The sequence below is a fragment of the Prinia subflava genome, chromosome 4 (assembly GCF_021018805.1).
Source record: "Prinia subflava isolate CZ2003 ecotype Zambia chromosome 4, Cam_Psub_1.2, whole genome shotgun sequence".
Classification (NCBI taxonomy): domain Eukaryota; kingdom Metazoa; phylum Chordata; class Aves; order Passeriformes; family Cisticolidae; genus Prinia; species Prinia subflava.
Genome location: NC_086250.1, coordinates 5,645,625 through 5,660,780, shown reverse-complemented (window position 1 = coordinate 5,660,780; position 15,156 = coordinate 5,645,625). Strand labels below are relative to the sequence as shown.

The window sequence follows — 15,156 nt, the reverse complement described above, 5'->3', positions numbered from 1 at the left end:
CTTTTTAAATTTTTTTTTTCTTTTTTTTAAATGGTGTTGCTTTGCTGAGTATCTTTTCCTGAAGGAGTTTCTCTCAGAAGGCAGGTACTTTCTGGACTCAGGGCATGTTACCCAACCAAAGTTAGTACCTTCTGATACTGCCCAAATACTCCTATTCATGGGACTCAAAACAAAGCAGGGAACTGAGCTGCCTTACAAATACTCCTTTTGTTCTCTGGTCTGCTTATAGAGAACTACTCAATTACTCGAGGAATAAATTACTCCCAAAGGCTGATTTATACACTGGGAGGATTATCTCCTCCATTCTTGTTCACAGAGAAAAGTGGTGCAGGAACACATTAAATGAATCTGTTTTGCAGCACCTGGGACAGAGAGGGCTTCTCCTCCAGTCTTCTACTGCAACACTGGGGACTCTCAGTGAGGAAATTTTCTGGGGACTTTTTCCTCTCAGAGAGATCCCAAACATTCTCCCCTTTCCTTTTTCTTTCCAAGAAGCACAGTTGCCAGGAAAGAAGTCACTCTTCATTCAGACTAATTTGCTGCCCTGAAAACCCCAAACTTTGATTTCGCCTGGCCTGCACGTTGTCACAATAAAAACCAGAAGGCTGCTGGGTGGTTTTCACTTTGTACTTAGCAGTGCAGTTTCCCAAAGCTGTATGCAAAATTCCCAAGCAGATACAGGAAGAACCAAAGAGGAGCATGCAAAATGAGCTGTTTATGAGCATGGCAGCCCCTCCAAGGCTCCTTTCCCTCCACCCCACAACCTTTGCATGAGACACACAGCCCTCACTCCATAGCACAAGGAGCACAGATGCTGAAAAAACAGAGGAGAAAATACAAAATTCTAGGATCATTTCAGCCCTCCTGCTACCTCAGACACGGCAGAGCGGGATGTTCCAGCTGCAGGGCAGCCCACAAGCAATGTCTAGGGACAGAGCTATGGAATTGCTCCTCAAAATCGATATCCAGTGACAGCCTGGGGTAAAGGCCCTCCTTTTGTGCAGCCCCTGCTCAGACCTCTGCACGCAGGAGCAGCTCTTTAAAGGTCTTCAGCAAAGACTGCACTTGGACCTTGCCCTCTGGGGTCTTGTGGAGCACAAGGCAGGCTGCTGGGCCAACAGAACACAGCAGGACCTGCAGCTTAGCAGAAGGAACAGACTGGCACATGTTTACCCAAAATTCATTTGTTTAGTTTCACAAATCTTCAGAGACATATCCTCCAAACCACACTTGCAGCTTCTGGCTGGCTTTGGGCTGTCAAAATGCCCAACCAGCCCTGTGAGCTCTGCCTGTAATCTCCACAGACAAACAGCACAATGTGTTTGAGGAAAGTGGCCAGTATGAGATTTCTGGGCTAATTTGCCTTGATCATGAGTTTTCAGTCACACCAACCTCTAGGGAAACCTGATGACTTGTGGATGCTTATCCCAATCCAGATCCAAACTTCACGCACTCTTTTCAGCCACAAAGAGGTAAATTACTTAGTCCTATCACCATGACTCTTCTAACTGGGCATTTGCTCTTCTGTTTGACTGGAACCAGCAGAAGTGAGAGGTGCTCGCCACACTGCTGAGAGGACCCAGTAAGAGGATTCCCAGTACAGCATGAAAATAAACTGCAGGAACTAAGAGCTTTTAACATTTACTTGCACCTCATCATGAAGAACCTCCTCCCCATTCTGCATCTCTAAGTGAGTGAAAATTTAACTCAGCAGCCTCATATATACAAAAACATCTCAGTGAAGTTGCTTCTGAGCAAACTTTGGCACGTTGGTCCTGAAATAAGAAGGGTCCATATTGAGTAAAGATTAAACATGAGTAGAAAGAATATTCACTTGGGATTCTCCTTGTCTGTACCTCATGCCAGACTTGGGTCCTGCTGTCAGCCTTCTGCACCTAAACTATTGTTCAGCTGAATTTCTCACATCACTGCCTCACCTGTTTATTTGTTATAATGTTATTAATGAATGCTTAGGTCAGAGGCTAAGCAGGAGGAGTGATTTAGGCACAGGTCAGCAGGGACTGAAGCAGACACTGCAAACCTGCAGGGGAAGATGACAACTGTTTTTTCACAATTTTAACCATGAAAATCACATCACATGCAGTAAAAATCAGTAGAGAGGATCACAAAATTGTGGGGCAAAGGAAGGAAAAGGATTCCTCCTATGAAAACTGCTTCTCCCAAACTGCCCCCACTGAAATACACAGCAACCAGTAAAGTACAAGAGGGAGGAAAAAAATCACTTCTCCAGTGTACCCTATGAATTATTAATTAATTAGAGCTCATAACTACTCTGACAGCTTTTGCCTTATTTTACAGCTGAGAAGAATAAGGCACAAAGTGGCTAAATGATCTGCCTAATCTCACACAGTGAGTAAAGAGCTGAGTCACAAGGAAGAGCAGAGCCACTCTTCCTCAGAGCAGTGTTTGGGAGTTTCTTTGATGCTGTACTGAACCTCCTAAAATGTCCAGCTGCTTCAAAAGAAGTTGCAAAAAGAGCAGACAGAGGTCAGACAGTTTGATCTGTGGCTGTGTATTCCTCAAGTTGTGCTGGCTAGAAACTGCATTGGTCTGTGCCCCAGTTAATTTTCGTTTGTTTTAAATCCTTCCATTTAATTCTGTCCCAATAAAACCCAGAGGGCTGAATTTGTGGAGTTGTGTCCTTATTAATGCCCCCTTCCACCTATAAAAAGGCTGTTTAAAAAATGGAAACAAGACACTGGGCTGGATTTTGCTGCTGCCTAAACTGAACCTCGAGCCACCACCTTCCAGTGAATCATCCCCTGCAAGTGCAGAATGAGCAGCAATAAAAACGACAAACCTGAAAGGACGGGGAAAGACTTGGAAGGAAATAAAACAAGGACCTGCAAAGCCAAACAGCATTACAAACTGGTACATTTTAAATGAACAACAAGAAAACAGAAGGCACACTGATCAAAGCCTCCCACCTCCTCTCTGTGGTGGATGACACCTTCGCTGGGAGCACACCACCACCTCTAACCCCACACCTGCAAAAGGAATTAATTTCAAAAAGAATACACACCAAAGAGAACCATATCAAAACAAATTAGCAACAGACCCCTCATCCTGCTGTGGTCAGACAGAAGAGGCAAAGATGCTCATAGTTGCTAAGATTCAGGGGAAAAAAAAGACAAAACAAAACCAACCCCTCCCCCCCCCCCAAAAAAACCCCTCAGCTGCTGAAAACTTTACAAGACACAAGTCCAAAGACCTTGAAAGAAAAGAGATTTCAAACAGCTTGGACAACTGGCAGGGGGCTAAGAAATTCCTTTTCAAAAAACACCTGTGCTTTCTCTGACTTTGGACATCTCTGTGCAGCCTAGGTGAATTTTCCACTCAGAGAGGCACCCTAGGAATATCTAGTGCAAAGATAATATACACTGTATTTATTTCTAGATACACACAACTGCAACAAAAATGTCAAAATATGTTTTGCAACTGTAGATATGACCTGCCTGACAATTTGTTTTCTCAACTAATAGCTTTTCAAAGGAAAACTATCAACACAAAGCTCATCTGTCTTTAATGCTTGCATGCTATTAACAACATCCCAGATCACTAAATTCAAAATGATTTTACAGCTCGGTCTTGCTGGATATCTTTATGTTTCACCTCCTTTTAGCAGCAAGATGAAATCTAATCAGCAGCTGCAGAAACTGGAGGGAGTTTAAGGTACTGCAGGGAATGTTCAAAGCCAACACATGCTCCTTCAGTAAATACTGCACTCAGAGAAGAATTTGTTTAGTATTTATACCCCATCCATGATCCTGTATGTGGGGTCAACTACCTGAGAGAACATCTCTTGGGAATGGTTGGGAATTGTTGCAGTCATGCCTTTTTTTAATTGCTGATTCCTTAGGTCATGCCAAAGAGACTCGGGTTCAGTTCCTGACTTTACAACAAACTTTCCCTGTGAATTTGTGTGAATCACTCCTTACCTCACCTTCTATACACAGTCACTAACATCTCTGTGAAGTTATCATAAAACACCACCAAATATAAATGCTAGTGTTTTGCACAAGAGCACGTGGCTACAGAAACCAGAGTCACTCCTTTGTCTGAATTCTCTTACAAAATTAGAGACAACACAACCTTTCACCTATAAAAAGGGTTTACTCTATGCAAACTGGGCAGACATCAGACATGTTTGTGAAACTGCATGGCAACACCACCATTTGCAACCCTTTAATTTAGTAATGACTATTGATGTTCTATATTATATATATAATCTCTCTCTCTCTATCTATATATACACATATTGACCCTACCTATGTTTATTATTATTTGAAGAATGAAGCAGGAGAGTGCTGAAGAGGTCTTCAGCCCCCCTTGGTGCACAGACTTCAGATCCTGTTCCTGATTCCCACCAGCAGAAACAAAATCACCATCAGGACCAGTATTGGGGCCAAATTGCTGGCAGGCACAATGAACCACTAATTGCTGGATTCATTAGTAAGACTCTTGGTTTGTCCCCATGAGATGCCGAATACTTTCAGCTCCTTTTAAAACCTTGCATCTTAGAAATTAGAATGAACAACTGCAAGCTAGTATTTTTGATACACTGCAGAAGCTCAGCAGGAATTTGAAGTCGGATCACAGGAATGCTAAAATTCCATTATGTAAAATTAGGCAGATTTTTATCTGCCATTTCCCTGGTAATTCTGGAGAACACCCATGCATCCACACACAATAGCTACTCCATGCTGTTCCTCAAGCCCGAACAATTGGGTAAAATAGTTTTTGTAATGCTGAAAGAAGACAACTGCCTCACAAAATACCTTTAAAATCCCCCAGTACCACACTATTAGGACCAAACGATTCTTTTCAGACATAAAACAAATGTCTGTTTAAGAACACATCCAAATGCATTTCCATCACTCAGCCAGAACACTTTTACCTCCCAGAAGCTGACACTGTAAGAGATGGAGAGAGAGAGAGAGAAGAGAGACCTCCAGTCCACCTACTGGCTTCACTGAAGGCAGTGAATCCAGCTCCAGCTCATTTCAAGTAGGTTCAACTGTGTCAAAGGTTACCCACGAGCTATTTCTTGATGATTTATAGCTGATGTCTACAGATCTCCTTTTATTTTAATGATGACTTCAATACAGATGTTAAGACATTCTTTGTCCTCACAGAAGTGTATGAGAGGGAAGTTGACATCTTAAAAAAAAAAAGAATTCTAAGAGACTGATTTGCTTTTCCTGAACAGGGCCAGCTCTGGGCAGTTTTTATATCTTACCCAGAAGGAAAAAAAAGAAAGAAAAAAAGGAAAGGAAGAAAAAGCCCCCTTCACCCTTTTCTCCTATACTAAAGCTGCTCTGTTTTTGTGACTTATTCTGGGCACAAATCCTAGAGCAGTGACTCAATGTGTATGTCACCAGTTAATTATCATCAAGGCAAGACACTGGGACACTGGGTAAGCATAAGATAATTTTATCTCTTCACCAGTAATAACATGTATAGCATTATTTTGCTCTGCTTGAGCCCAGAGCGATTTAAAAGTGAGTCCCCAAAGGATTCCCATCATGGGAATCCCTGATCCACAATCATTTGGGGGTGAGGAACAGCAGCACAGGAAAAGCAGTAGCAGGACACATTACATCCATTTAAAATTTCAGATGTCATGCTGCTGAAACCGCTGAGAGTTGTCCCAATGTGAGATTGTTTTTAACCTCAGCATCAGTCTGTGTATGTGTGCACAAGGTCTGTGTGTATGCATGGGCTGAATTTTCCAAATTTGGTCTGTGCCTTTATAGCAAATGCTAAAAGTGCAGGCTATCCACTGATACATGACAAATAATAAGCAAATAGAGATTAACTAATAATTTCAGAGTTTTAATTGCAGGGTCTGTTTTCTGTGGATATTTGAAACTACGAGGAGAATACCCCGAAAAGGAAAGAAGATAATTTCAGAGAAGACTAAGAATATTGGAAATAAGCACAAAAAGGGGTCAGTCTGATCTGCAAGCAAAGCAGAAAAAAGCCAAGAGTTGAGATTAGCAGAGCTCAAGATTGACTGAGGCAACCAACAAGCTAAATTCAAAATACATTAACTTACAGCTGTAACCTGAAGCCTATACAGCTCTTAGCATGGCTCAAGATAAAAATAATCAGTGACCTGGAATGACTGCTCTCCCTGAGAGAGCTACCTTTGGAAAGAAACAAATTCACAAGAACCCACACAACAAAAACACTCTCCAGAACTGCTACATACATATGTTTTCTTCCTAATTGCACCCTGAATTAAAGCTGCTTTACTAATCCCATCACTGTACTGCTCCCTTGCATGGCACGCTGCTTCCTCCGGAGCGTTCTGGAGATGAATAAATGCACCCCAGAAACCCAACCTGGGAGAGCTTTCTGTGCCAGTTTTCCCATGGCTGTGTCACGTTGGGTTGTGTTTGTCAGTGTGCAGCTCCTGCTGTGCTGTGTTAGCTGCAAGTCACATAAGGCAGCGTGGCTGATCTGTGACGTGAGATGTCACTGCCCGGCACGTCAGAGAGACAGAGCCTGCCACAAACCCCTCTGCCTCACCTCCACACACAGCAGGCCCCTGCCCTCCAGTCCACGAGAAGGTGCTGGCACAGCCATAAAAAAAGTTGAAGGAAGGCTAATAACTCATGAAATAACTCAAAAAGTTAAAACACCTCAGTAGCATCGGGATTCTCAATTTAAGAACTTTCTCTGCGCTGTTCCAACTGGAGTCATGATCCTCCCCTCCATGCACTCCATGTTTCTAGATACTCAGAGATCTTTTACCAAACACTTTCTTTCCCCCAATTTTTTTTTTTTAAACCAGTTCTGGCAATAGCTTCTATTTTCTTTAAAAGCGGCAGGGAAAAATGTAGCAATGTAACAAATGTAAATGCAGCAAATGCAACCTGAAATGGAACAAACCGAAACTAAACTCATTCATTAGCACAAAACGTGCACATTGGAATTGACAGTCTGACAGCATTAATGGATAAAGACACATGATCAAGACTGAAATTCTAAACCAGTTTGATATGTTAGATCCTGTCACATCAGCTTGTCTGCCTCAGATGTTCTTCAGATGCTCCCAAATGTTCTCTCTGGATACTACTGAAGCACTTTTACTGGGAGACTCTGCAGTCAAAAGTCTAATTCTCCTGTGAAGTATTTATGCCTTAGCAGAATTGTCAACATGAATCTTCTATGATTTGAGACTGAAGATTAATCCCACTTTAATAAAAAAAGTAACTCATAGATTAATTTTCTTAGCTGCTTTCTAAGCCTTTGAGATACATTTATACCAATCTCCAAGTTTCAGGCATGACAACACGAAGATTCCTGTTGAAATGAGATTCTTACACACAAGACTTCAGGACCTTGGACCTGAAGGAGGCTACATTATAAAATCACAACACGTAGCCACACTGCTTTGAAAAATATGTGTACTCTAAAGTGATGCCTTCCACATAATGTCTCTGAATCCCTCTTTTGCAACAGCTCGTTTTACACTGAACAATTCAAACTGCATTCTGTACAACAAATGTGTAGTTCTGAGAAACCTGAGTGAAACAGTTGCCAAGCACTTCACGTAAATCTAAAGTTAATACTAATCTAAAAGAAACTGTCTTGTTGAATTTGAAAATGAAACAGATTTTTCCACTCTGATGCTAAATTTTGCCTCTCTTCAGCTATCCACAGCTACCAGGGATTAGAGATTAAAATGTTTCAGATTAAAATATTTTTGGAGCTCCCTTGTTACATGATTATCATTCAGCTGCGGGGACAGGAATACTTACTGCAAAACGTATTTGCTGCTTAGTTGGAATTGCATTCTGTCAGAACATGTCAAGAGGAGCTAATTTCAAATCTAGCATGTAGCGTGGATACAAACCACCCTTCTGCAGACAAAACAAGCAGTCTCTGGAAGCTGTCAGACTGATCACACCAGAACTTTATTCAGCCACCTCAGAAATTCCCTTTCTGTGTAGGAAAGGAATGCTATATTTGATAAAAGGTGGCTGCACTGCTGTCCACTACACAGACCCGCCAGCACAGCCTCTGCTGGTTTTTTTTTTGACTATAAACATTCACAATGAAATACTCAAACACTTGATCTGAAGATGCAAAAGGGAAGATTTAATTCCTGACCTGAAGTACCTGGTTCCTTTCTAGAAGTACCTGGGAGAGGTAGAGTTCTCAGGCTCTCTCCTAATCCATGAGATCCACTGCTACTCTACTATCACTTGCACTGTGCTCCTGGAATAAACACATCCCTTGATTTAGAGACTCTGAGCAGCCCAGAGTCTAAAAAATCAGCCAAATCTCTGGAATGAAGGATGACCTTTATTACGAATTTCATATTTCATGAAGGAAACTATACACTAATCTGATATTGGCATAACTTCCTGGTTTGTTATCTGTATTTAACAAAGAGCTAATATTGGTCCCTCATCTTTTCAGTGCTGCTACACTCAGCAGCCCCAGTGAAGAATGAACTTCATGTATTTTCTCCTCATGTTTGGTTCCCCTTCTTCAGCATAAAGACCTTCTTCTAAATATTTTTTAACTCTTCCCACAGACCAAGGCCACCCAAAAGTAAAGAGTATCAGCAAAACCCACTGCAACCAGAAAAATCAAATTTTTTTCTCTGTTGCATTATGCAGCTCCAGATTGCACGCTCTCCTAAAGCCCCTTTACTGCTATTTTTAGAGCTTTGTGGACAACTGGAAACATCAGCTCAACAGCTCTCTCAGTGGCATTAAAAAACCCCTTGACTTTGTGACATTGTTTTCTTATTTGGGACTAATCCAGTCTCTTCTTGCTCTTTCTCATTCAAGCTCTTCCCTCAGCTGACAGAAGAAGGGCAGTTCTGTCAAAAAGCTTTTGAGAAGTTAATGCTCAGGTATTTCTGAGTAACAGGGTAAGACACTGAGCAGAAACCAGATGCCAGATCCCAGCACTCCTGGACACTGAGGGATTCTGGAAACAGCCTGCTGACAGTCACAGTGCCTGCTGGAATACCCTGCTGCTCAGGATGAAGCCAATCAAGTTGATAATTTAAAGAAAAATAAAGAGAACTACTACCTGCTGCCCATCCCACCAAATTTATTTATTTATATCAGGTTTAAAAGGCATTAACAGCAAAGAACAGCAGTGAACTAGTAAAGACACAGTGCTTGTTTTTCACCTCTTTGCTTTACACCTCTGTTGTTCCCTGATTCTGATTTCTGAGGACCTTTCTCTCAGGAATTAAGCAGTCTTGCTTTATTTGTGTTATCTCACTTTTCTTTTTTGATCAGAGATTTTGGAGGGGTTTTTTCCCCTTTTTGTTATATTTTCTGCTGAGTTTTCACTCTAAAAAGAGCCAGCTGAGCCTGACAAGGGTTAATTTCCTGGGAACTCTGCTTGTGAGACCTGCTCGTGCCAGAGAGACATGATCTCAGGAACAGAGAGATGTGGACAGCTAATCTGAAAAAGCATCCTAGGAGCCCCTCCACATATCTAATTTTATTTTTAGGAAAGTAAAGAGGGGTGTTAGGCAGGCAGAATGCTGTGCAAGTCCCTACTGCTGCTGCTGTTCAGATACTGCTATTAACATTGCTTTTATTGTTTGGAGCACATTTGCTGTTTCAGAAAAGCACCTAATGAAGTTCCATTAATACTCATCATTTCACTGTGCTCCAGCAAATGGTTTAAAAACTTTGTTTATCTGCCTGCATGTCATATACAGGAAGAAGAGCAAAGAAAAGGAAAACAACTTCAAAGATTCTGTCACCAACTCCACATTTTACTGTTTAGGATCAAAAGCAGGGACAGAAAATGAAAAAGCTCCCAGGTAAAGAGATTATTACCTACAAGAATGGACAGGGAGACTGAAGAAAGAGTAGAGCACTGCTGAGGTCTCAGTTTACAGCTCCCTACTCATCACTGCATCTGTTCTGTAAACTTTTCCTTGATTATCTTATAGCTATTTCTGCCCTGTTTGATGCTCTGGCAAGGGGATTGGGAAATGCAATCACTGAAAAATGCTTTGGATGTACTGATGTATAATATTCGAGTGCTAATTGTTATTCCGGTGCTGAAAAGATTAATAGATTAATTTAGCAAGGATTTTTTTAAATCAGTGGCATATAAAGAATTGTGTCCAGCCTGCAAACTCTCAAAAATAGAAGAGTTTGCAAATGTTGGAGATAAAACTTCTGTAAATATAGGCCCTGTGTTTTACCAGGGATGCTGTGTCTCACATCACTTTAATGAGAACTGCTGTCCCTCATTCTAAAATACCTCAGCAGTCTAATGAAAATAGGGATGCCTTGATTTCCTGTAGCTTGGACAGGCATTCAGCAGCTGCTGAGCTCTCCAGCCAATAAACAGGACAAGGACTGCCATTAGTATATAGCGTGGGTTAGTTTCAGACAGGTTCCTCTTTGCTCTCCAGGGATAAGAATTTCTCCCATCCCACACAATCATGCCCTTTGGTCACCTGTACACAGCCATTTTATTATTTTAATTTCAATTAGATGCTTTCCATTAATGTGTTCAAAAACAGCAGCTCTGAGGGTACAAGGAATCTGCATGGCCACTTCTCAGTCAGGGTGATGTGGCACACGAGTAGATGCAGATGTGCCCATAACAGGGACTAATGTTTTCCCCAAGATCTCCCCAGGATAAAATTCCACATTCTGCACCATCATGTGAAAGGGAGAGTTGAGAGAAAGGGAGAAAAATGCACCCAGCTTAATAGGGCTGCTTAGGGTAGTCATTGAAAATGAAGTTCAAGTCAACAATTTGCCTGAAGTAGAATCAGAAATAACATATAGATTAATTTTATGGGCATTTTTACTGTTTTAGGGCCTTTTTCTTTTTTTCTTCTGATGTCTTCCTTTTCTTTTTTCCACTGTATTTTTATCTTGAGTGAAGAAAGCTTTCCTACTAAAACTAGGCAGTCCCATCATCACTTTTGACTGGGACAGGGAAATCCACAACCAGCTCCCCATAGTTTACTTATTTTTCCTGGTAACATAGCCTGTGGTGTGTCTGAATTAAAATGCCCATTTCCAAAGGCTCTTATTCTTTGTATTCTCCCTGGTCTCACATGGATTTGGTAAGAAAGACAAGAGTGACTCTGCAGTTCCCTGGCCTTCCCTGGATGGGAATGGAGCAAGCACACCCTGCTCCCTTTTTATCCCTCACATACTATAACCAGGAGGCAAGACACAGCTGCTGCATGTGGCAGACACATCAGCAGACACTCCTGAAAAATGGAAGAAGTTCTGAAGAGACTCTGGCCATCTAAAGACCAATCTGTACAAGCACTAAAACTTTCAAAGGCCATTTAATTGTTGCCTATAGGTGACATGAAGAGAATTCCATCGGAAGTGTTCACACTGGTGATCAGATAATGTGAAACTAAAGCACCCTCTTCAGTCAAAGATTCAGATGGATATTTGTCTGAATATTGTAGCTGAGGAGAAAGTGACTGTGTATATCCAGCTGCTTAGTGCTGGTTCTGCCTTGTCTGAAACACATTTCCTTTCCTTGTCACAACTCCCAGGTGCTACTGCTGAGCAAATGGTAGCATCACTGCCAGAAGTATTTGAATAGAACAAAAAAAAATTGATTTGGACAATCTGTGTGCTCTTGTCATTGATGGAGACACAACTGTGAGTAGGGTTAGGGCTGAGGTCACCACAAGGTTAAAAGGAAAGTGCCAAGGAATTCTCTCCTGTCACATTTCACACTGAATTGCTCCTGTTTTACAGCAGATGCCACAGACAATACACTGTGCTCCAATAAATACAGGGAATCGTTTAGCTACATTTACCAGCTACATTGAAAATTCACTCCAGAATTGCTGCACTTGAAAGGTTACATGGAAAGGGCTAGAACACTGCAGCAGGCAGGCACTAGGTGCTATATTTATCCATGCCACACAAAAAGCAAGAAACAAAGGCAGGAATGAAGAGGGCCTGACCATTTCCAAGCGAGGGTGAAGTTGCTGTCCTTGTGCAAGCACCTGATGTGGAGCCAGTGGGGACTGGAGCTATCAGGTGAGAGTCCTGCTGGCACGGCAAAGGTCACTTCAGATAAACTGACTGTCTACAACACTGCTTTATTTTATCTTGTGCAAGAGGCTTGAAAAGAATCACAAGATGGAAAAGTTGTTCTGCCTAGTCCTTATCTGCACCTCTGCCTGCTCTCTCCTCCTCGGGAGGCTGCAGCCACCCTCAGCACCCAACAGGGCAGCGTGCGAGCGCTTACACCATCACAGGCAAAATGTGCTTAAGACAGACTTCGGAAATCCAGCACGATTTGGCAAACTTCAAAGATAGTTGCCTTTCAAAAGGGTTGTGGAGGAGGCCTTGGTAAATTTGAATGGTATGATTAGCATACCGGCTGTTTTTAAAACTGCTCAAGAAGAAGCTGTGTTAAAATCCATTTCCGCAAGACACACGCATTTCTCTTTTGGACAGGCTCCACTAGCTCTGTTTCTTAAATCAGTTTTTCTGGCATGGATTTCTCCTTGGAAGAATGTACGACACCAGCTCAGCTTCCTAACCAAAACTTGACAGAATGTGTGCAGCACAGCAGAATGGCATCTCTAGTTCATGGCTTCCTGAAAGTCGCAGCACAGAACCCTCGGAAGTGGCTTTGACTGTTCCAGGTCACATCTGCTGAGGAGAGCAGCACGACAGGAGGTGCCAGGGTGCTCTGTCCAGCACGGTGTTCAAACACTGGTGAGGGCCACTGATAAAAGGCTTGCCAAAACAGGAGTTGCCAAGGTCTTAGAGGAGTTTCAGGGATGTTTTCAAGTCTTACTAGATTTAAAGGATGATCCTTGGCAAACTCCCCCTGATGCTTCTCAGCATTTCTAGAGCCAACAGTTGTTCCATCTGCTGCTGAGGCTGACTTTGAAGAATCCTTGCAAAGAGCAGCACACTAACTTTAACACTACACGAGAGAAGAAAAAGCCACAGCTTTTCAGAAGTGACCTAGATGTTTGCCAGTAGCTTGACACACTCTCAGGTGAGGCTGTCTCCTTGTCTCCAAACACTTGAGTGTATTACCAAAGCTGTGCCAGTGTAAACTATGGGCTGAAAACTGAGATTCAGTAAACAGCATCTACTGAAAGCTACTCTAAGGCATTAACTTAGAGGTTTGATGTACAGTAAGCGTGAGAAAGATCACCACAAACCAACTTCAGGAACCAAATCGCTAATGGGGACTTCAAAAAAATAAATTTAAAAAATGCCTGTGAAACTCAAGACATATTCCCCCATGACAGTTAGAAAAATTAAATATAAAAAAGAAACCAGCAAAGAAAATAAACTTTTGGAGCTGTTGAACACAAATAAGCTTTGAGAAAGCAAAGAAAGGTCCACAAAGGACAGACACAAACGAAGGTGTTTAGTTCCAACACACAAGCTTCAGTTTCTGCCATTGTGATGGATCTGCCAACGTGTTTTCTGAGCCAGGCCACTGCACTACTGTGTAAGCTTTATTCTAATTACTGTAGGCTCTATAAAGGTTTCTTTATCGCTCAGTATTATAAATAATTGTGCTTCCAGGCCGGGGTTCAAAGCTCAGAACAGCACCTGCACAACAGCTCAGGCAGGTCAGGTGACCTTTCCCCAATTCCCATCTCTCTGGTGCTGAGGACAGACAAAGTGATATGTCTGTCATACGCCATTACCATTAGAACAGAATCTTGTTCTTTTATTACAACTGAACTCCGCCGGATTTCTCAGCAGGAATGCTAAGTGAAATCAATGTCTTGGATTTCCAGGCTGAGCTTGGAGGTCACAGCCACTCTATCATTTCTCAGCATTATTCCTTCCCTTTCTCTCGCGCTCTCTCGGAGCCTCCAACTGGCACACAGCAGATTGAAAACAGCATGCAGCACAGGACTCACTCCGCACAATTTTACAGCCTTTTGGAGCCCCCTTCCTTCCCTTTTGGCCCACTTCTTTGGTTTATTTTTTTTCCCCCCCACTTTGTAAAATAAGTTCTGTTTGTCTCCTACGGAACTGCAAGCCAAAGGCACTGGAACACCTAAAAATATGAAAAAGCAATAAAACAAAGGGGAGAACAGAGCTGATCTCGACAGCTGCCAATTAAAAATGGTTATGCTCGATGTCACCAGCAGATATGGCAGGCCTTGTAACCATGCAACTGCCACAAAATACACACTGTGCCCCTTGGATCTCATCAGAAATTCTCCTGCTGCAAGAAGCAAAATCAACACTGAGATTTTAAGTGTAGATCTCCAAGCTGCCAGCTGCACACAAGACCCCCCTTGTAAAATGCACAAACTTGGTAACCAAACACTTTTTAAAAAACCCAAAACCCAACAATCTACCATCAAGCACAATCACAGCTTTGTGATTTCTTGCTGTAAGAGAAAAAGCCAGGCCAAGTTAAAGCCACAGGAAGTCAGAAAGTCTACAGCAAGGAGAGAGAGAAGAGACAACCTAGAGCTTGATTCATCAACACAGCAGCTACTGATTTCAAGCCATGCCTTTCATTCTTTGAACATGTATCTCCACTGAGCTGACAATGGTATTATTTGTTTGTCTGGTTATTTTTAATCTGTGCTGCTTTACTGTTAGGGTAAAAACAAGACACTACTGTCAATTCCAGGAATTTCTCCTGACATGATAAAGGACATGGACAGCAAGCTAGAGGGCACTGACAAAAAGGAAGGACACATTTTTTGTATCAAGCTCTTGCTGTCACCTAAACAGGACTGCTTTCTCCCTGCATCCCTCAGCTGAATTCTTCCCAGCTGTTTTGCAACAACAACATCCTCCCATTTCAGGGAGACACCCAGGGAACAAAGGTTCCTGCAGGCCTGGCACAGTACCTTGCTCTTGGGTGGAGGGCTGTTTGTGCTCTTGTCTGTGTGGATGCTGGTAGGGGACACGGCAGCACCAAGGTTCCCCTGGGGAATGCCAGGAATCTTCCCTCCCGGAGACACTTGCATCGCAGCGAGCTGGGCAGCATACAACTGCTGGAAAAACAGAACAAAAAACCAAAAAAAAAGAGAAAAAATTGGGGTGAGGGGGAGAGACAGGAGAGAAATCATCAATCAATCCATCAATCAATCAATCCATCAATCCATCAATCAATAATCTTCTCAAAACTGCTCCTACAGAAGATGAT

The 15,156-nt window shown here is 42.3% G+C and overlaps 1 protein-coding gene across 22 annotated transcripts in view; it reads right to left on the bottom strand.

Annotated features, from left to right (window-relative positions):
- The window catches only part of SOX5 (SRY-box transcription factor 5), a 600,060-nt gene that overhangs the window by 41,530 nt on the left and 543,374 nt on the right, over positions 1–15,156 (bottom strand). For 21 of the 22 annotated variants that reach the window (XM_063395247.1, XM_063395244.1, XM_063395243.1 and 18 more), the window contains one exon: positions 14,858–15,004. In XM_063395247.1, the coding sequence (XP_063251317.1) occupies positions 14,858–15,004 (147 nt within the window). The remainder of the gene's footprint in view (positions 1–14,857; positions 15,005–15,156) is intronic. The other variant, XM_063395232.1, reaches the window with a different exon arrangement.